At 40.7% G+C, this 21,058-nt stretch overlaps 1 protein-coding gene and 1 long non-coding RNA gene across 3 annotated transcripts in view; one reads left to right on the forward strand and one right to left on the reverse strand.

Moving 5' to 3' along the window:
* The window catches only part of adamtsl4 (ADAMTS-like 4), a 45,497-nt gene that overhangs the window by 19,259 nt on the left and 5,180 nt on the right, over positions 1-21,058 (reverse strand). For both annotated transcript variants that reach the window (XM_044116008.1, XM_044116009.1), the window contains exons 3-5: positions 19,476-20,047; positions 16,944-17,604; positions 1,992-2,094 (exon numbers count right to left, since the gene is read on the reverse strand). In XM_044116008.1, the coding sequence (XP_043971943.1) occupies positions 1,992-2,094; positions 16,944-17,604; positions 19,476-20,047 (1,336 nt within the window). The remainder of the gene's footprint in view (positions 1-1,991; positions 2,095-16,943; positions 17,605-19,475; positions 20,048-21,058) is intronic.
* On the forward strand, positions 12,058-14,460 carry LOC122830577. The gene is made up of 3 exons (XR_006370557.1): positions 12,058-13,153; positions 13,239-13,425; positions 14,356-14,460. It is a non-coding gene; the product is annotated as an uncharacterized LOC122830577 (long non-coding RNA).

Genomic DNA, 21,058 nt, shown 5'->3' on the forward strand with positions numbered 1-21,058 from the left:
TGCTAAAAAAGAACTAAATCCACAACATGACACAGATACCCTCATGTGGGAGCTCTGCATATCTCAACGCTACATATTCTTCTAACTCAGATTTATTGGAATCCGTGGACATCAACTTCCAAGCTTTGAAATAGATTTGTTATTGAATTTAGGTCTGGGCTTTGATTAGGCCATTTCTTTAGGCTCGTTCTGCTCTGGAAGTCTCGAATAGACTCCACCTATTTTCTCTTCTGGTTTGTACTGAAGCCAAGCATCTCAGAGCATGATTCTGCTACCACCATGTCTCAACCCAGTGATTGTGATAAAATTATAAAAATATACAACTCTGTGAAAACTAAAGAGAACACTTAAAATGATCAGTTTCTCTGATTTAACTTTTTATAGGTATATGTTTGAGTAAAATGAACATTGTTCTTTTATTCTATGTATTACTGACAACAAGTCTCCGAAATTCCAAGGAAAATTTTGTATTTATTTATTTCAGACCTCAAATGATGCAAAGAAAACAATTTGATATTTATTTAGTTACAACAATGTTAATGTTTTAACTCAGGAAAAGTTCAGAAATCAATATCTGGTGGAATAACCAGGAGGTTTTCAATGGGGCTCAATGCAGTGGTCTCTTAAGTTTTTTCCAGAGCTGTATATCGCGGTAGACATGTGATCAGAATCAATAGAAAATACAACTGATAGAATATTTAATAATTGAACTCTGATTTGGAGCGGCACAGGATTCTGGGGGATGTAGGAAGAGGAACGACCGCTCAACCTCTGACCATCAGCTAAGCAAAGGTTGGTGGCATCAACTCACTCACTCTCTATTTGGTTACCTAGCAACAACCTGTTTAGTAACGTGCGCAGCAGTTTCAGGTTGACCCAACATACTTGAGCATAATTCACAGTTTAAAGTAAAGCAGAGGTTCCCTGTACACTTCCACACTAATGTAAATTTGTAAATGTGTGCGCTGACTCACACAGGAAGCTGCTCGGTAGGAAACAGTGTACACATGGAAGTGTTTTGTATGAGACACTGAGATGATAATACTGACATTCAACGCAACCAGTTGCATTAAGGACGTGTAGCGTGTCTGCTGCTCTCTGTGACAACTAGCTCATCAAACTTATTGGTATCCATTCAGAATGTGATACTGCACTGTCCACAGAATACACACAGTAGGTCTTAGTATGTGGGAGCAGTTTCATGTTTTGCACCTGTGCCTCATATGGTCATGTCACTAGATTGGGAGTACATTGTATATTTAATACAAAAAACTCTACTTAATAATTATTTAATGAAACAAACCAGTTGCTTGACCTTTTTTAGGGTTATCAGGATAAATGGTGCTGCAGAAAAATATGTGCCACAGTTTATAGAGACTATTTCCATTAAAAAAAGTGCATCTTGTGTTGGTCTATCGCCTAAGATCCATCTGTCTGCGGCTACAAAGTCACAAAACATCAAAAGGTTCAGGCAGTACTTCTTTTAACAGACTGCTTGTAAAACCAAAACCGAGCAACTTCTGAGTTGCCCCAATTTTGCTTCCACTAGTCGTGTGACACACACATCTCATCACTGCTCTTGTGCACTTTATCTCACGCTGCAGGAATCTGCGTCCTCCATCAGAGCAGGGAGGAGACATTTGGCAGGAGAAGCGGGTAGAGAGGGAGAGATGTTGGACAAACAAAAGGAAAAAGAAAAGAAGCAAAGTATTTTGTGCAAAGAACAGAAGTAGACTGAGCTCCAATCGTTTGCTTTTCTTGTCTACTCGCTTTGCAGTCAATGCTGAGCGGAGAAGTGGGGGATGCCGGCGGGGCTGGGCATGAGAGGACTCCTTCCAACTCACATTCATTAGAGAGAAATTTGAACCCACTCAAGCTTACATTTTACTCTCTCCCTTGCGGTGCCAGTTAATTCTCCCCATAAACTTCTTACCGAATTAAAGCAGGGAGACTCTTTAACAACTGTGCGAGTGTGTTAACTCGGTGCTCACCTTCAGTGAAAGGCTCCCAGTTGTAGAGGCGACCCATGAACTCCTGGTTGTTAAAGGCCGTGCACTGCTCTGCTCTGGAGTCCAACGCACCTCCTCCACACACCTGGAGGGTCAAAACACAAAGACAGAGAGGAGGGGGAAGTCAAATAATTTAGCGCCACACACTGAACCAGTATGCGTAGCTACCAAAGAAAAGGCCGTTTCTCTACTGGTCTCCAGAGAAGTCGTGGTGGAGCGGATCGAGTGGCAAGGAAAAAACATCTCATAATGAAACTGGAGAATTAACTGGAGGCCTTGGAGGTAGGCACAAACACACCACGATTTTACACACATGCAGCCTGCATGCTGCTTTGGCCAGCAGCGAGCGCATTCACAACATATGGAAGTGATAGATTTTCTTGGAACGGCTGCTCCCATAAATCTGCTGGGAGTGAATGTGTGTGTGAGCGTGTGCAGAGGAGTGCGTGTGTGTGCATAAGGGACCGGCGCTCATTCAAGAAGTCCTCATGGAGCCGTGGAGTTTCAGGATACCTGCTCATAAACAACAGCTGAAAAATTAGGCTGACACGAGTCTGCCGGACTGTAATTCCTCGTTTCCACTTAGCGGTACGGCGCAGGCTGGTGCGGTTCCATACGCTACTTTGTGAGTTTCCTTTGTAAAAGCAACCCATACCACACTGTTCCTGGGCCCCCGTAAGCTGTAGGTCCACACAACAAGAGTGAGGTACAGCTACAGTGGTGCTATTGGTGCAACACAACCCAGTCAATTGATTGGGGAATAGAAAAAACATCAGTGTTTGTGACAAGAACAAGATATGGTGCGTCACGTTTGTCGTTGCACCAAGATGACGCCATGATAGTAATTTGGGTTTAATCCCATCTGCCCAGTGAGACGATGAATACACTGGAGCTTTAAAAAATGCTCATTAAGCTTTTCTATTGTCAAACCACACAAGGTAGCTTAGAACATTTATCATGAACAATTCCCATGCATTTTTCTTCAAAGCAGAAAAGGCTGGGCAATAAATAAATAATGTATATCACCATAGATACGTGATCAGTATAAACAAAAAGTACATCCGATACAAAGTTCAATAATTTCAATCTCTCACGGCCAGTAAAGAAAGACAAGTGGCATTAACTATCTCACTCACTGGTTGCCTAGCAATGACTTGCTGAGTGACTTGTGGTTACCTAGCAACAACCTGTTGAGTACCTTGTGCAGCAGAAGTTTCATGTTTCACAGCTGTGCCTCATAACTGCTTAGAAATAATAAAAAATCGGGCCAGAGTGAAAAGTTTCGCACAAAAACTCAAGAGGAAACTGCAGATAAAATAGGAAAGTCACGTCAACAGTTTGGTAGCATTTCAGATATTTAAAACAAGAAACTATCCAATAAGAATTGACATACAAAATGCTTATATTGTGATATGTTATTCCAACCATATCGCCCAGGCATACAAGGAGACTTTCTTATAGAACTTTGATGTGGTATTAAGCAAAGGTTTTGAATATTTCACCAGTGAAGATATATTCAGGTAGTACCGTGGGAAGCCAAAATCGTTGGCTTCAACGCAGACACACGCACATTGGCATACCGCACACAAACATCTCAGATTTCTTTGCACCTCTAATCTCTGTCAACTATGAAATCTTCTTGTCTTTAAACCCTCTCCATCTTTGATTTGTTCCCTTTTATTCTTGCCCCCCCCATCTCTTAAATCGCACAGCTGTCGCAAACAGCTGGAAATTTCTAAGCTCTCCGTTGTGCGGGGACAAGAGAAAGAGAATTATCGAGTCTCTACATACATGATCATTCACAGACGAAGCGGGTCCACAGTTCACATGGGAACTGTGGACCCAGAAAGTGTAGCCAAAAAACCTTTCGTGGGTAAAACTCTAGTATGTGTACTCGCTGACACTCGACGTGCTGGATTCATCCCTCTCACAGGAGTGTTTGTCTGGAGGAATATATGTGGCTAATGTGTCTCATACTGTCAGCTGTTCTTCCAATGTGTGAAATGAACTCCAGAAACTTTACATAGAAAGGTCTGCAAGGGCCTAATTCTGCAGAAATAAACAGATTTCTTTGCAGGATATGCGTTACAGCTCAGTTAACAAAGCGAGTCTGACTAAAGCCAGAAGTGAACCCGGATCCTTCAGGGTCAGCGCACGTATGTGACCTGATGTATCAAAGAATCGTGTAAATCTGCCATGGTGCAAGCGGTAAATGTGGTTTGTGATGCTTGTAAATATTTCTGCAGGACATAAACATGCAGAGACACATTTAATGCTGGATAGTGTCTCATGGCAAGTTTGAGTCCCTGCAGCAGAAAACACAATAAAGAAACAAAAGCTTTAAACAGGCGTGCAGCTGCGCGATGCTGCGGCGTGTTGAAAACCCGAAAAACAGCCTCCACAATAGGCTCAGAATCAATGTAAAAGAAAAGAAGGAATGCAAGAAGACTCAAGTGTGTGCAGTCATGCAGATGATGACAGAAGCGCAATAGTTTGAATAGACACCCCCCCACACCCAGAAGAGTTTAGGGTGTGCAAAAACATCAGGAGGCTAATGGAGAGTACGGAGGGACGAAGGAGGGACGGTGAAGGGAGAGTATAAACAGATTCACTTCAGTGTCATGGTACTGCAGGAGAATCTGTGTTATAGCAAAGACATGTATGCTGGGAGTAAAGGGCGAGGGGGGTCTTTATTTATGCTAAGGAGAGCATGAACAGACAGAGTGACGGAGTGGGGTGCAGGGTAAAGGTACTTACTGAGGCAGATAGCGGGGCCCCTCAAGGCGAGCAGCGCTTCCACAAAACAAATGCTTCGGTTCACAGTGTTAAAGAAAGTGATCAGTATTTACAGCCACACTGAACAACGTCCTCTGAGCACTTCAGAAAGATTTATTGAAGCTTGTCAAAGTGAGAGTATGACACAAACTTTCCAGAAATATTTTTTTTTTAGATATTTTAGGCAAACTTATCTTTAAAAATAAATCTTAACTTACAAACAGAAATCCATTAAAAAAATACATATTTCACTGTAGGAATTTTGTATTGAATCCCTTTCTTCAGGTTTTGGTCCCACATCCATTATCCATAAACTGTTTCCTTCAACCAAAATAAAAGCAATTCAAAGTCTTTCTTTTTTTTAGTAACCTGAGTTGATCAGATCAAGGCTCTGAGGACTGGGACCACTTTTGTTATGGTTTACTATAAATCACATGATGTGCTGATTGGGCTTGTCCTTCATAATCCTCCTTTATCTGAGCAATTTGGAGGTGTTTGCATTTGTCTCTAACAACACATATCAGTGTGCACAAGCAGCTTGAACATGGCCCTACACAAATGATCGCTAATTTTAGTTGCTCGGCGACCGACGTCATCATCAGATGTTGCAAGAAGTTATCTGGAACTCTGTCTTTCTGTTTCAAACTGTTTGAGGACCAACATGTGCAGGGGTACACAAACATCCCATAATAAATGAGATACTACTGCTGCTAGTTCTGGCTGCACTCAGAACCCAGATATGCATGATGAACCGTCACAATGCACCACAGATGTTTTGGGCATGCTCAGAAGAGTTAGGGGAACTCTAGTGACTCTGCCTGCATACTGATGAGCAAAGCACCTTTTTACTGCCATGAGGACGCCGGCGTCCCCACTGACCCATTGACCTGCATGTGACAGTATTTGGGGTGACAGTTAAAGGGTTAATTTGCCCAGGATGACCTCTCTAAGACACCACTGAGACCACAAGCTGGCTATACTTATTTTTACAATGTGCTGTGGTTTTTGTGGAGTTTGTGGGACCCAGGCAAAAATGTAAGTCTAGCCAACATGGCAAAAACAAAGTATTACTAAGAGTTTTGTGTCCACTTTCTAGTGCAAATAAAACTCTTAAGAGACCAATTAATATTAACAGTATCTCTGATTTTACTTTTTATAGGTATATGCTTGAGTAAAATGAACATTTTTCTTTTATTTTATGAACTACTGACAACAAAAATTTAGTATTTATTTGCAGAAAATGAGAAATGGTCAAAATAACAGAAAAGATGCAGTGCTTTCAGACCTCAAATAATCCAAAGAAAACAAGTTGGTCTTCATTTAGAAACAATACTAATATTTTAACTCAGGAAGAGATCAGAAATCAATATTTGGTGGAATGATTTGGAAGACTTACTTTTATTTTTCCCCTCAACTATCCACAACATCTAGAAGAGGGAGGCTGCACCTCCTCCACATCTGTCCCAGTTGGAGTTTATATCAAGATAAATCTCAGATAATTGCAGCTCAGACACAACATTTAACTGTAGCAACTCTCCAGCAGACGTAAGTTAGAAATATTGGGTTTGACTGTGATAAAGCTTTATAAGAACCCTCTGAGTTTTTTGTCAAATAAACTTAAAGATCACAAATTGAGCCTTAGCAGAACACAAACAAATAAAATTATGGGAAGTAGGAAGTTTCAACTTACTCAGACAAAGATTGTGTCCCATTTTAAGTTTGACAAATACTTTAAAAGGTCAAGAAGAGTTTGATGAATGTTTTCTGGTAAAATTAGACAAATAGAAACCACTAGACATCAACTGCTCAGTTGGGAAGCAGGGAGAACCCTATATTCCAGCAGACAGGAGCCGTATTTCTTAGCCTCGGAGCAGAATAGATCAAAAGTAACAAGAGACGAGGTAATAAGTGTAAAACTGTGGCGACTGAAGGTGAATGAATGAACGTGCAGGGCAACGGAGCAGGTGAAAGGAAAGTGAAAGCAGCTGGTGACAGAGTGAACGTTGAAGATGGTTTTTACTGACAGGGAGTCTGCGATATACACCAGCCTGTGAAGAAGAGGGGGGATATGAACTGGCCCAGGTTGCACAAATACATCCCCACATGCAGCACACATATAAACACAAAGGCTCCTGACGAAGCACAGCAGTCCAATGTGAAATACAAACACCAAGTGAAAAGAAAAACAGACAGTAGTGTGACGGATTTTGAAGAAAAGCAGGGACCCGCTGCTGTGACCCTGCTTGGTTCTTCACAAACCGAAACCGTCCACATCTGGTTACATCACCTCAGCACCACATACAGGTTAAGGCTGGCTGATCATTCCTCAAGGATTTCTGCAGACAGAACAACAGACCGCAGGTCCCTGGAGTCATAAATCATCAGGCGACAGCACTAATCTCTGCTTGCAAGCACAAAAATCCAGGATATTTTAATACAAATTCAGTTTTTAACATTCTGTCTGGCTCATCTTGAACCGGCGGCCCGGTGTCTGTAATCTCCAGAGGAACCACCCAGCCTTCAGCCTCGACCCGAACGGGATGTCGGGACTTCTGGAGAAGATAAATGACACATCGATCAACATGAAACAATCAGAAGAGAAAGGGAGTGGAAGGAAATGTCACTGTTGTTCACAGGAGTTGAAAAAAGTCTAGAATTTCTTAAATGCTCAAGGAAGTCTGTGAAAATGCAATAAAATTACATATTAAAAGTGTATAAATATTTTCCTGCTTAACACAAAAATGTCAGATCAGCATGCAAATTTTAATTGCTACTAAAAGTCCTACATTTGGTCCCGCCACTGTTTAGACGACATTTTTCTCTAAGGCCAACCAAAACTTTGGAATAATCCAGTTTTCCTGCGTTAAGATGTTGATTTTCAGTGAAATGTGTGGAAGTTTTCTCTCATTTCACTTGTTTTTTTTATTTTTTCCTTGGTGCCTAAAATCCAAACAAACTGAGGGATCCAATCCATATGGCGAATAACAAAACCCAAAGAAAAATGTCAGAAATGGATGAAATACAGGAGATTAAATAAATTGTGATATCCAGGAAGCAGGAGAAGTGAAAAACAAAATTTTTTGTCATAATGTTTAAGTAAACCGCAATTTGATTTAAACACTTTTCAGGTTAGCAACTCTTCATAATTACATAGTTAGTAAAAACATGCTCTGCGTAGTAACAAACAGATTACTTTACTTTGAAAGCATTTCTTATTGTTTCGAATTGGTAGAGCTGGTATATTTTAAGAAAATTGAGACTTTCTAAAAGAATAACCTCTGGAAGTGTTATAAATTCATCTTTACGGAGCTAAGGTCATGTGTCAACACCACTTGTGCCTGTTGATGCATATTCAACACCTAATCAATTTAGCTTATTTGCATGCATGTTAAACTCACTTATACACACTATTTCGAAATCAATAAATCTCTACTTAATTTAGTTGTCGCAGCAAAAACCACAAAGAGCTTGCAGTCGATCAAAGAGCTTCCCAGGATATATGATCAGCTACATAATTTATAAGACAAAACCCCAACACATTATACATCAGGGAGATAAAGTCGTGATTTTAATCCCCAAAACTTTCTTCCTGGTCCAGATGTTAAACCAAGGGAAGCTCAGAGAATCAACATGGGGAAACAGATCAGGAGCTCCACCCCGGCTGACAGATTAAGCAGATATATATCATACTGTCTCCCGCTGGACTATTTTTACATCAGTCAAGAGAAAATCAACAAGATTAATCTCTCCTTGCACTTGTTTCCATTCGTCGAGATTCAAAGATAAGGCTGATGTTTACAGCTGTGAAAGTTGTAGCAATCTTATATTTCTGAATGAACGTATGTGAAGTGAAGCAAAAACTCTAAATATTTCTTTAATCTTATAGGCTCTTCAGGCCCTGTCAATTAATAGGCTTTATCTATTTAATTGTGCTCAATTTCTTTCAGGTGGGAAATACAAAAACATACAATATGGAGCTAACTAGTTTAACTTTCTTGTTGAAATAAAGTAGAAAGTCTTTAAAACAAGTGAGAGGCGACACAAACCAGGCATTAATGGATGACAAGCCACATGACAGAAATATTTGTGGGAACCTCAAGCGCACAAGAGCTCATGTAAACAGACTGAACAAGCTGCACCTGGTTTTCTTCGAGAACGGCTTCTACCTCTGCTTATAAAAGCATTAAAGCAAATAAAGCAGCAGTAAGTTTGAAATTAGCGCATGCTGTTTGAGTCTAACACATCTGTTTGTCACCTGATGAAAACAACATTATGGTTGGTAATGAGGAGTGTGCCTGGTAGTCCTAATCACACATTTCCTGAGTGTAATGACAGACTGAGGCGCGATCACCTGACTCACCGAGGAGCCCTGAAGACACGCAAATGTGTTTCCCGGCTTGGTTACAACACAAACTCTGCAGGTCTCGACTGAGACGGTGAGATCAGAAATCCTGTCTGCTTTAAAGTCAAAAGAGAAACAAGCATAGGTGCAATCCAAGAGCTGCGTTTCCCATAAACCCGGAGCCTTATTTTGCAATTTAAAGATTAGGGATCCAGATCCAGACCCAAATTACATCAAATTTTCCCTGATTTATGCTGGTTTATGTAATCCTATCCCCAAGTCAGACTGAAGATGTGAACAGTGTACCTCCTCTCTGGCTCTCAGCCCTTGGCACAGAAACCGATCAGCATGAAATTGGTTACTGTGTTATGATCCGATCTAAACAGCGCCTACAGTTTTTCTTTTTGGACGTTTAGAGCCAAAACAGCCTCCACAAATCAAAGGGGAGGAGATGGATTTGAAATGAAGCAAAAGTAGATTAGTAGATGAGTTAAACAGGAACTCATTAGTTATTGGTTAATGTTTTCAGTCTGCTTCTAATCACTCTTTGGTTGCAGCTTTCCGAATTTGAAGATTTGGGGGGAAAAGTTAGGAAAACAACGTAGCAGAGTCTATGCACTAAATTTTAAATAAGGCAAAATTAGTATAAATACGGCACATTTTTCCGATTTTTATTGGGCATAACAACAAGAAAAAAAAGTATTTTACTTTCACATCACAATTCTGCACGACTTGTTGTTGGTCTATCAAAGAAAATCCACAAAAATCAATTATATTTGTGGTTGTAACAAGACAAAGTGAATAAGTGAAAGGCGTGTGAATACTTCAGTCACATCTGGCATTTTGCTCCTCTTTTAATGTGAACATTTTAACGTTCAATGTTTGCATTTCTTCTAAAATGGAAAATCTATTTTATTTCAATCTATTTATAATGATAAAACAGTTGCCTTGTTGCTTTCCAGTGCACAATGCTGTGTTATGAATTCAACAGAACCTCTTCCTTGACCGCTGAGCATGCTCACCTTCCCTTATTAAAACCTCGTTTTGGTCCAGGCGGTGTCACGTCGAGTTCAGCTCAAGCCAAGATGACGGCGAGAGAACATTCCCTTAACGAGATCTGAGGTTTACCCCCTACAGCCTCCACCACTTTCTGGGCAGGGCCACAAATCCATCACTACTTGTGTATTTTTTGCCCCCATTCATGCACACAGCCCCTCTGCTGTTTCTCCTCTACTCAAAATACACGTTTATGGGAAAATTACAGAATAATTTAGCAAGTTGATCCACATTTCCTAATTTGATGCAGAAAAATATTGTGATTTTGTCATATGACAGAGATTTTGGAGCTTCCTTGAATCATTTGAAGGTGTTTTAACTTGAAAATCAAAGTTCACCTGCTGCCTTGAAAATGCAATTTAAGTCAACAAGACAACTGTTTTGGTTTTAAATTAAAGTCCATGAAGTTGATTTAACAACAAGAGACGAGTTGTTGCTCATTAATCTTGTACTGTGAGTTTTAACTTAATGTTGCAATTTAAACCAAGTAATTATTTCATAATATACAAGAAAAAACTGCATTTCTGCCTTATTTTCGCTCACATTATCAAGCTATAACAACTGCTTATTTTTATAAGTATGCTTTAAAATGATTCAAATTCTTATTTCAAATTGCATGAACAAAATTTCTGATCTGACAATGAATATTTTTAAACATCACAATGAACTCTGCTCAAAAACGTTTAGTGTGAACAGAACATCATCCTCCATCTTTGTAAACTGTCAGTTGCATTAAAATAAACATTTGCCTTAATAACACAGAAGAGTCAGATCAACGCAACACACTTTCATCTCACTCGCAGTGCCACAGGATACAAACATGCTGCTATGCATTCTGGGAAATAGTTCCCACTCCTGTCTTCTTCTTCTTTCAGTTTTTTAAGTGCTAACCTCTTGGAAGTCAGACAAAAATAATAAAAAGTTAACACAACTAAGTACTTAGTAAGTTTATTTTTTACAAACTCAAAAATTTAGGTTCAAAATCTAAAACTGGATAAATTTATTTGAGTTAAAGAATAGAAGATAGTAGACACAACTAAATGTGGCTCATATGTTTTACAGTGTTGGACCTAAGACCTCAAAATCTCAAGACTGAGGAAAAACATTTTGTAGTTAGCTGGGCCAAAAGACAATTTTGAAAATTAATGACCAGATTTACTTCATTTTCTGCCCCAGAGATGTTCTTCAGGTGATAGAAGGCTGACTTTGTAATCGTCTTTATGTGTGTCTGGAGGTTCGAGTCTGAGTCCATCACTGCACCCAGCCAGGTCACTCATTTCTAGATGTGGAAGCTAAAGATGTGTGCCGACTCGTTTGGTCCAAAAACAATAACTTCAGTTTTGTTTCTTGGCTCTCTGTCAGTTCTCTTACTGTGAATCACTGGTAATGTTGTGTCATTTCCATTTGCTTTGACATTCACTTTGAGTCGATAAATCTGCCATTTTCAGTTTCTCATAGTCCTCAGTGAAGACGAGAGGCGTCTGGTGCTGGTTTAGCTAATAGGTCAGGAAATATAGCATGAATCCCAGAGCCCTTAAATCCTTAAACAGGAAGTAATCCAGCTATGAGAACAAAGAGTATAACAGTAACTACTAAAGCTGGGTATGTAAAATGACTTTTCTAAAGGAAAAAACTATCGAAAGGCAAAACAGAGACAAGACCAGGAGAAGGTGAATCGTCCTGATAAGGCACCATTTATTTTTCTGCTTGAAATCTGCTAACACACTCCAGTTTCTGGTCATTCTTAAAATGAGGTGAAGATGAAGAATTGAGTCCGGTAAACCTTCAGGAATGTCTTTCTAGTGCAGGTTAAAGTTACACATTTTCCCCTGATGGTATCCGTCTTATTAGGTCATCCTGAACGCAACGTTTGCTCGATTATGCAGAGGCATTTACTGTTACTGACTCAGAGTAAATATTTACTCTGGGGAGGAAGAGGAGGAGCTCGTATAGTCACCAACACACAGTGTGAAAGACTTTAGAAAGGAAAGGCTTCAAGCTGCTGTCTCCACTTGTAAATATGCCAGAAAATCTTCTCAAATTCCACCTTTTTCTTCCTCTGACAGGATAACTTCTTCTCTTATTACGCTCTTCACACACGTCTTTTCATCAAAACAAACTCGTCATCCCACTCTGTCTGATTTCACCGCCAACCATCCTTAATGTAACTTATGAAATCCCCACCAAATACTTTTTCTTCGCCCAGGCGCACACTCCCAAGGACTCATACCGACCAGCCCCCAGCTCCATTTCTTCATCCCTTCATCCATTCTGCAACAGATCCAGGGCAGCTTTTCTAAAAACAGAGCTCTCATTCACTGCAGCCTAACTGCGCCACTTCCTCTACCACCCTGCGCTCAGACTCATTCAAACACACACATGTTCACCTTTTGCCCTTCTCATTTCCTCTGTTCCTCTCTTAGTTCCCCAACGCAACAGCACAAAAAACACACCAACACACAATCATACTTGTGATGGGCCTCAGGCGCGCCATGTTATGACAAACACACCTAACAGATAAAGGGATGTGTCACTTTCGGTCTAGCTCACCCCCTAAATTACTCACATACACACAGACATTGAACACATACAAGCCCGGGCGAAGTCCTGCAATCAGAGATAAAAACTCAAGAGCTGTGCTGCAGGGGTAGATAGAGCTAACGCAGAGGCTAATGTAGGGTAAATATGTAACCCAATGAGTCAGGATCGGCAGTCACAGGACCGCTATTAGCCCTGCTGGCACACACAAGGGGGACACACTCTGCCAAAACACTAAACTGCCTTAAAGTGGGGGCAAGACGACCAGGGCAGGACGCAGACAGAAAGACCGAAAGAACAAGAGGAGGGTTAAATGACGACAAGAGCAGATGCCAAATTATCTTCGCAGGGAAAAGCTAAGAGCTCTGAAGTGCCAAGCTGGCTCCCATTACAAGTATCTCCTTCCACTTGATGAGAGAAAGCTGCAGATATGGTGCGTGAGAGAGAAATTGTGAAAGTGTGTCGATGGGTTTAAAAACCAATGTTATCTTCTCTCCTTGCGCTCTCACTTAAAGCAGATCTGCAGCCAGTGGAAAAAACAACCCACTCACATGTCGCTCTGGGTATTTTTGTCCCTCTGATATGGATCCTGTGTCTCTTTCTGGTGGGATACCTGCTCATCCATCATGCAGAAGATTAGTCTTTATTAGACAGAGTCGCAATTTATTTAGAGTGGCAACCTTCAAAAATCCCAAACCAGCCCTGGTAAGTACACTTTAATCTGGGGTTGTAACTAATTATTATTTTAATAATCAAATAAATGGATAAAAAAATTTGGCCAATTCTGCAGATTTCCATTTAACCTCTTAGAAATACAGTAAATATGCAAATAAACAAATAATTCAATAATTTTTTAAAATAGGAAAGTACACATTTTATTGCGTAAAATGGAATAATAAAGCATTCTTTTAATGAATTTGAACTGTATGCAATAATAAGGTCACAGGGTGAAAAAAAACGCCCTGAATCAAATGAACTCTGGAACCTTTGACAGTTTTGCAAAATGAGATTTCAGCAGCTGAAAGATCCTTTATGCTCCTCTTGAGGAGTTTTGGGCAAAACATATTTAGAGACAATCGTGCTATTATCTTAAATGTAAAATGTATATATATGTTAAACAGTTGTGGCTTGATTACTGCTCTGAATGTGTCAGAAAATATGCCTTTTTTGAGTCTGTATATGCTAGTCAACAGTTAATCAAATAATAAATAAGTTCATGATTATTTCAATAATCGATTCATCACAATTAATCTGATTAATCACTTCAGCCCTACTTTAATCATTCGTTTGTGCAGAAAATTTGGTCCGATTGTGGAGATGTGAATAAATCTGATGTGGACCAGAAATGTGAACTGTGTCCACCCACAAACCTCAGTCTTGGTTCGGTTTAAGTGAACTCTGCTGCGGTTTGAATGCATATGTGAATACAGGCAGACCAGAGATCGCTCTGAAAGCAGAAAGCAAACTATACCGCAAATCATTCTGGACAAATAAAGCCAAAACAAACATGCAAGTCTAGCACTAATGGGAGAAATTTCTTGTTGTCTTTTACCAGAAATCCTAGAACCGCTAAAATCTGACGGAACTACGTTTTTGTTTTACATTTTCTGGGGGTTTATGTGTTGTTTTCCTCAGTGGTTGTTGCTGCAGCGCCACCACAGGCAAGGAGGTGAACAGTTTTTTCAGCCACTTTGGAAAGAGAACGGCACCAGCTGGAAATGAAAGTTTGGTCAATTAAAACATCTTTAGTCTCACTATCTGCATTTGTGTCTTTAATGGAGGACAACTCATGAAACTTTAAAGGGAACAGTTTGCTTTAAAAAGCTTTGAAACACTGATGAAAGGAACTGGTAGTACTCAACACAAACTACATCTGGTACGGACAGACGGACGGATGGATAGATGGACTTACACTTCATTAACACATGTAGGATAAAAACAGGAGCTGTAGCACGAGTTTGGTCTGTTTTTGCAGGATGCATTATTAGACTATAACACCTCATATATTCCCATCTAATCAGCTGGAAACAGATGGTTCCAACATCAATTTGGAAATTAGTTAAAAGACCAAAAGACAGAAATCTGCTTCCAATTTTGACGAGGTGGGAGATTGTTAAAAGAAAAACAAAAATCACATTTGGATGGAGATCCAGAAAATGTGGATAAACAACTTACTGCATTTTATGAAATAGAAGGAGTGAAAAACGTTGGAAAGTTGATTTGCTCTCTGTTATACAGAGTAATCAGCCGAAAACCAGCAGCCAGCTTTCAAATCAATGCAGTAAACAAAGAAAGTGCCTCTGAAATACAGCTAAGAGAACCAGCAGTCCTAAAATAAATCCACTCAGTTATTCTGTATTGCATGTAAAAGGTTCTTGTTGGGATGTTTGAGAAATGACTGTTCTTTACTGTTTCGTTTTTCCTCTATGGGTTGATTTTCTTTGAAATCCTACTGGTTCCATCTGTAAACAATCAGTACTGAACCTGTGCCACAGCTTTTTGGGGGCACTAAAAAAGAAGTCAAATAGAAAGGATGTATTTCTTCTCTTCCCTAAGAAAAGTCCTGGCTTAGGTCCTAGATGGGTTGTTTAGTGTGAACCGAAGACACATTTTTTCACTCTCTGGACAATAAAAGTCTCAACATATTCCATATTATACTCCATCTTGGTGGTCTTTTCTAACATGAGGCAGCTGCCCTGGAATAATAAAACTGTTTCTAGCAGAAATATGAAATGACACAAAGATAACCAGACATTAAACATATTTATCTCCTACATTGTGAACAACGCTGCCCTTTGTACAAACAATATACAAAGTACGATTAAGAAATGGCAACAAAGACAATAAATTGTATGAAAATCTGTGAAAATCCTCCAGGCATGGTACTCCTTGGTTAATAAAGTTCAGTTCCGTGCACAACAGAGAAATTGGATCCTTATCAGTGACTCACTGTTCTGGACTCAGAATCCAGATTGAGGTTTCTGTCTTGTGTTCTCACATTTCTTGGCACAGTGGTGTTTCTCACATGAATGACACCCTGGGCAAACCTTTCCTTCTGTCCCCAACCAATTAAAATACAAGAAATTATCAGAGATTTAGGCTGATATGCAGTGCAGTTCAACACAAAGTAAATAACTTAATCGCCCTTTTTCCCAGCTGGAAGAGACGTCTTCTCAAACCCCCGTCAGTCGTGTCAGCTCACTCTGGTTCTGCTGGAGGGTTCTTCCTGTTAAAGGGGAGTTTTTTCTCTCCACTTTCGCTGCATGCATGCTCAGTATGTCGCTACATGCCGACTTGCACTGGCATTGACTGTAATTCAATGATTTGTTGCAGTTTGCTGGGTTTCCTCAAATAGAAATGTTTTAATTTACTTTGAATAATTAATTGAGCATACTTTACAATTTGATAACAAGAATCAGTAGCAATTCTTTGCATAGTTCCTTGAGACAACATTTGTCTTATCTATATCTACTATATAGATAAACTGAATTTGAAGGTAAGTTATATTCTGTTATCTGGTTCTTTTGTGCCCCATTTCTGATGCCTATGCCGCCCTGGGCAACCGCCTGCAAAGCTCAAATCAAAAACTGCAGCTGAGTGAAGATTTGTAAAAAATGTTTTTAAAAATTATCTTTTTTGGGCGTGTTGTGGTGGCGTAGGGGATAGCGCGACCCACATTTGGAGGCTTTCAGTCCTCGATGCGGCGGTCGCGGGTTCGATTCCCGGACCCGGCCAATGTTTGCCGCAAGTCTTCCCCCCCTGTCTCTCCCCCTTTCCTGTCACCCTACTTTGGGTTAGGGTTACTAGAGCCCACAAAAAGACCCCTGGTGGGGAGAAAATAAATTAATCTTTTTTTATTGCAACATAGCTATTAAAATGTTTGAAAAGGCCGGGCGTGCTGTGGTGGCGTTGTGGTTAATGTGACCCATGTTTAGAGGCCTTGAGTCCTTGACGCGGCTGTTGCGGGTTAGATTCCCAGACCCGTCGACATTTACCCCATCTCTTCCCCCTTTTCTGTCAGCCTACTTTCAAATAAGGGACACTAGAGCCCACAAAAGACCCCCTGGAGGGGAAAAACAAAAAAATAAAAAAATGTTTGAAAAAGCCAATAATTTAGCTTGAGAACATTTATTCAATAAAAGAAAAAAGATACTGTGAATAGAAAATCACAGGAGCATTTCCTTTCTGAAGCTTTCAAGCTGTAAGGAATCAGGCAGACCTACCTGTGAGAAGCACCTGCGGTAATCCTTCTCCGGTCCCGAGCACCTGAGCAGCCGAGGAGCAACGCCTCCTCCGTGCCTGTTGGCCTCCGCTCCCAGGTGGGAAGACCTGTGCGGGTGCTGTAAGGGGAAGATGCTGCCGGCGGGTGGGGCTTGGGGCCCGAAGCCCGGGTGGGGTTCCCTCTCTGTGTGAGCCAGGCTGGGCCGGTGGAGAGGAGAGGTGAAAAGAGAAGAGCTGCCCGGAGAGCGAGGGTGAGACTGAGGAGGAGGAGGAGCGGTGACGGAGTTCCAGTCAAAACGCTGGCGGTCAAGAAGGATCGGTGAGGAGCTCGAGAAGGAGCGTTGGGGTGGGACTCTGTTCCTCCTGTGCTCAGAATGGGACGTCCGGCCTGCGTGTTGGCGTGGTCTTCCTGTTGGAACGGGTTCCTCCTCAGGAGCTTCGCTGATCTTCTGCTCTCCATTCTCCTCCTCTTCTGTCTCTGCCTCTCTGTCTACCTCCCTCCCTGCCTCCTCCTCTGTCTGGGTGTCATCGTTAGTGACGGTCAGCCCGGGGGCTTCGTCGGTGCCGTTAGCAGTGTGCCGAGCTTGGCGGTTGGTTCGATGCAGAGGCAGGGAGAAGGGAACCTTTCCGTACCCAAACTGACCCGGACGGACGCTGGAAGCCCTGCAAAACAAATTTAAAAGGGGGAAAAAAACTCACCAGGGGGTAATTCAGGAAGAAATTATGAAGTCAAAGTCAGAGAGAAAACAGCTAGACGGGATGAGCTGAATATAAAAAACATGCAACCAGTGGGATGTAGTGAGAGGGCAGAGGGATGAAGCCTGTGTAAATGATAAAAAACAGATATAATGATGTAATCACAGTGCAGATACCAGAGGCAGACATGGGCACAACTCCACTGCCGAAAACAATCAAAACCTCAGTGCATCCCCAGCAACATGCTGCACCCTGGGAAATCAATCCCACAGATCACTTCGATCTTGTATTTTGTGATGAGATACAAATCTTCTCTTTGTCTGGGAACAATGCGGCGGCTACTGTTTATCCCAAACAAACCACTGTTGCTACAGCCAGCTACGCACAACTCACTTCCTTTTTGTGAGTCTTTTTCCATGAATCTCAGGGTGCTGAAGAAAACAAGATTTCCACTAAACCAGTGGAACAATTAGTACTGCAAGTTTCAGGGTTAGCACAGAAAATGTCTATTTCAGAGTATTTTATGATAGAACAAAAATACATATAGAGATCGCTAATTTACAGACTAAATTTTTAACCACCACTGATTTCAACAAATAGTTTTTTCAGTAATTTAGTTTTTTGAAAAAAGGGACACACTAGTATATTTCAAACATATTTTTCAATTACTTTTAATAATTCTGGCTTACAGTGAATGAAAACTACAACTACACTTTTTTCTTCCACTCAACTTTATAATATCTATGAATACAGAAATCTTAAAAATTTAATGAACAGAAACACACACTTGCATAATCCTTTGTGTAAGGATGTTTAATTTTGATAACTTAAGTAAACCTTATGATTATATTAACATGTATTCTCTATCATTTCCTATAACTGACTAATCACAACATAAGCTGCAGTATTTGTTAATAATAAACTAGGAAAGTGAAGAGAAAGTGATTAAAAAAACTCTTTTATGCCTAAAGTATTCATAGGTCAAAGTTAAGAGGTTAAACAAACAGAAAAAAATCAACAGCTGCTGGACTGGAAAAGAGTTAAAAATGCAGCCCGAACATCAGAAAACCTTTAGAAAATCTCAAGTAATTTTGATCAAAGCCACTTTTAAAGATTACTAAAAAAGTCTAATCGGAAACAAAATAAAAAATCCAGTCCTTGATATTTATTCAGCATCGATTTTAACTTAAAGCTACCAAAAAAAATCCAAGTTACCAAGTAACACCCCAAACTGTCTTTCAAAATGATTTTCTGCTCATCAACAGGGAATTGCTGATTTTCTAGAGGCTGGAGCTGCTTTATAGTTTTAAATCAATGACAGAAATGCAGGGCTGCACGGTGGAACAGTGGTGATCACGGATGCTTTGCAGCAAGAAGGTTGTGGGTTTGAATCAGGATATTCCTGAATAAAGTCTGCATGTTTGGGTACTCTGGCTTTTACAGTCCAAAAGCATGATTTTTAACATCAACTGGTTGATCTGTTTTGAATTAAAATTGCTCTAAGCTCTACTTTAATTTTGTTACTAAACACCTGATCTTAAAAAGTCCTGACATGAGACTTAAGAAACAAAGCCTCGTTTTTCTTGTGCTTGTCACAGAAAACAAGCATTAAAGGGTCTTTCAGCTGCTGAAATCTCATTCGGCAAAACCGTCAAAGGTTCCAGAGTTCATTTGCTTCAGGGCGTTTTTTTCACCCTTTGACCTTATTTCTGCTTACAGGCATCACACTAATCAGTAATGGTGAGTTAGGTCACAAGTGGAAAAGAAAAAAGGAAAAACAAAAGAAAATCACAGCTTACAGGAATGTTGGATTATTTCAAATCTCCGGTCTCACTCACCTCCTCGTAGGCAAACCTTCCCGACTGGTGGGGATGGAGCGCCTGTTCCCGCCTCCCGCAGCCCTCGCTGCTCCTGGATTGGTCGGCCTCCTGAAGGCGCGTGCGGGCTGCTGGTTGTACCGCTGTGAGTTCATGTGATAGGGGGGTCGGTAAGCAGGCTCTTGACCGGAGGGGGACACTTCAGGACGATAAAAGGGCGGCGACTGATTGCTTTGAACAGGAGGCCCTTCTCCTCCTGTGTTTCTATATAGTGGCAATCCAGGGTTATGACTCCTGGAGACTGATGAGGAGTGATAAGATGGGTGTTGCCCGGGGTAATGAGAGGGATAGTAAGGATTTCCAGGTGATATAGCAGGTCCTCTGGCACTCCCGGGATAATAACCCGCCCAGTTTGGTGGAGCGAAGGAGAGAGGAGCGGTCTGCGGACGTGGAGGAGGGGGTAAGCACTTCCTGGTCCTGTGAGACACACCCACTCCACAGGTTTGAGAGCATTCTGACCACTCGCCCCACACAGACCACACGCCGTCAACAGGCTCCGCCTCAAAAACCTGTCTGGACCTTCGGCCTGCCTCCTGAGAGACGAAAACACAACGAAACAACAAATTTTGAAGAATGTCTTGCAACTTAGAAACAGTTAAATCTGCTCAACCTTCCAATCATGTAGCACATCTACTGAATCTCGTGACTTTATGATGAATTCAGAAAGCAATGCTGTGCAGAAATATTTAATAGTTCCCACAAGTCTGAACCAGACGTGATCCGCGCCAACTTATTAGGCAAGTGCATGCGCAATGAATAGCGGCTTTTAAGCAATAAGCCATCATGAAATGTCAAATAACAGCGAAAGGTAAAACAATGCATTTATTTTTTTTATTGTTTATCAAAAATCTGAAAAACATGGTATGAATTTGTATTCAAATATTGCACATTATGACACGTGAAACATTTTTTTGTTGCTCTAACCCTTTACTCATTCATTAATTTAACCACCTTTTTGTTTCTGTAGCAATGTTTTTAATTGTTTTATTTTGCTTTTTGTTGGTTTTCCATTGTTTCATCAACCCTTGTTCATTGTGCACAATGATCAAATTTAATTTGAGGTTTTCCACATGTAATATTCAACAACAACAACACGACTAAGGAAACAATTTAAAACCAGCTGCTTTTTTAAAAGGCTTATAAAACAGAGCATCGGTAAAGTTCAGCATTAAATTAAAAAAATCCTCATTTTCAAAGTGCCTTATATCTCAGCAGATGGCGGCCTTAAATTCAACTTTAAATAGTACTAAAAACTAAAATGTTTTTAGTACTATTTAAGAGGAAATAATCCCCAATCCCTGAAAAGCAGATGCAAAAATCCTCTTCACAGTTTACTGATGACCCACAGTCCCAAGATTTTCCTTCCTCTGAGTCCAAACTGTAAATCCTGAACTCTTCGTCACTTGGGCTTAAAAGCGTCTTAGCCACCTGCCAGCAGCAGTTTAAGAGCCGTCAGATAAATCCACAGCAGTTTGTGTTCACTAAAGTCACCCACAGCAGGACCAACAAGACCACGGCTGACCCGGCGCTGTGTTTGTGTACAT

This window comes from Gambusia affinis, linkage group LG05 (genome assembly GCF_019740435.1).
Source record: "Gambusia affinis linkage group LG05, SWU_Gaff_1.0, whole genome shotgun sequence".
NCBI lineage: Eukaryota > Metazoa > Chordata > Actinopteri > Cyprinodontiformes > Poeciliidae > Gambusia > Gambusia affinis.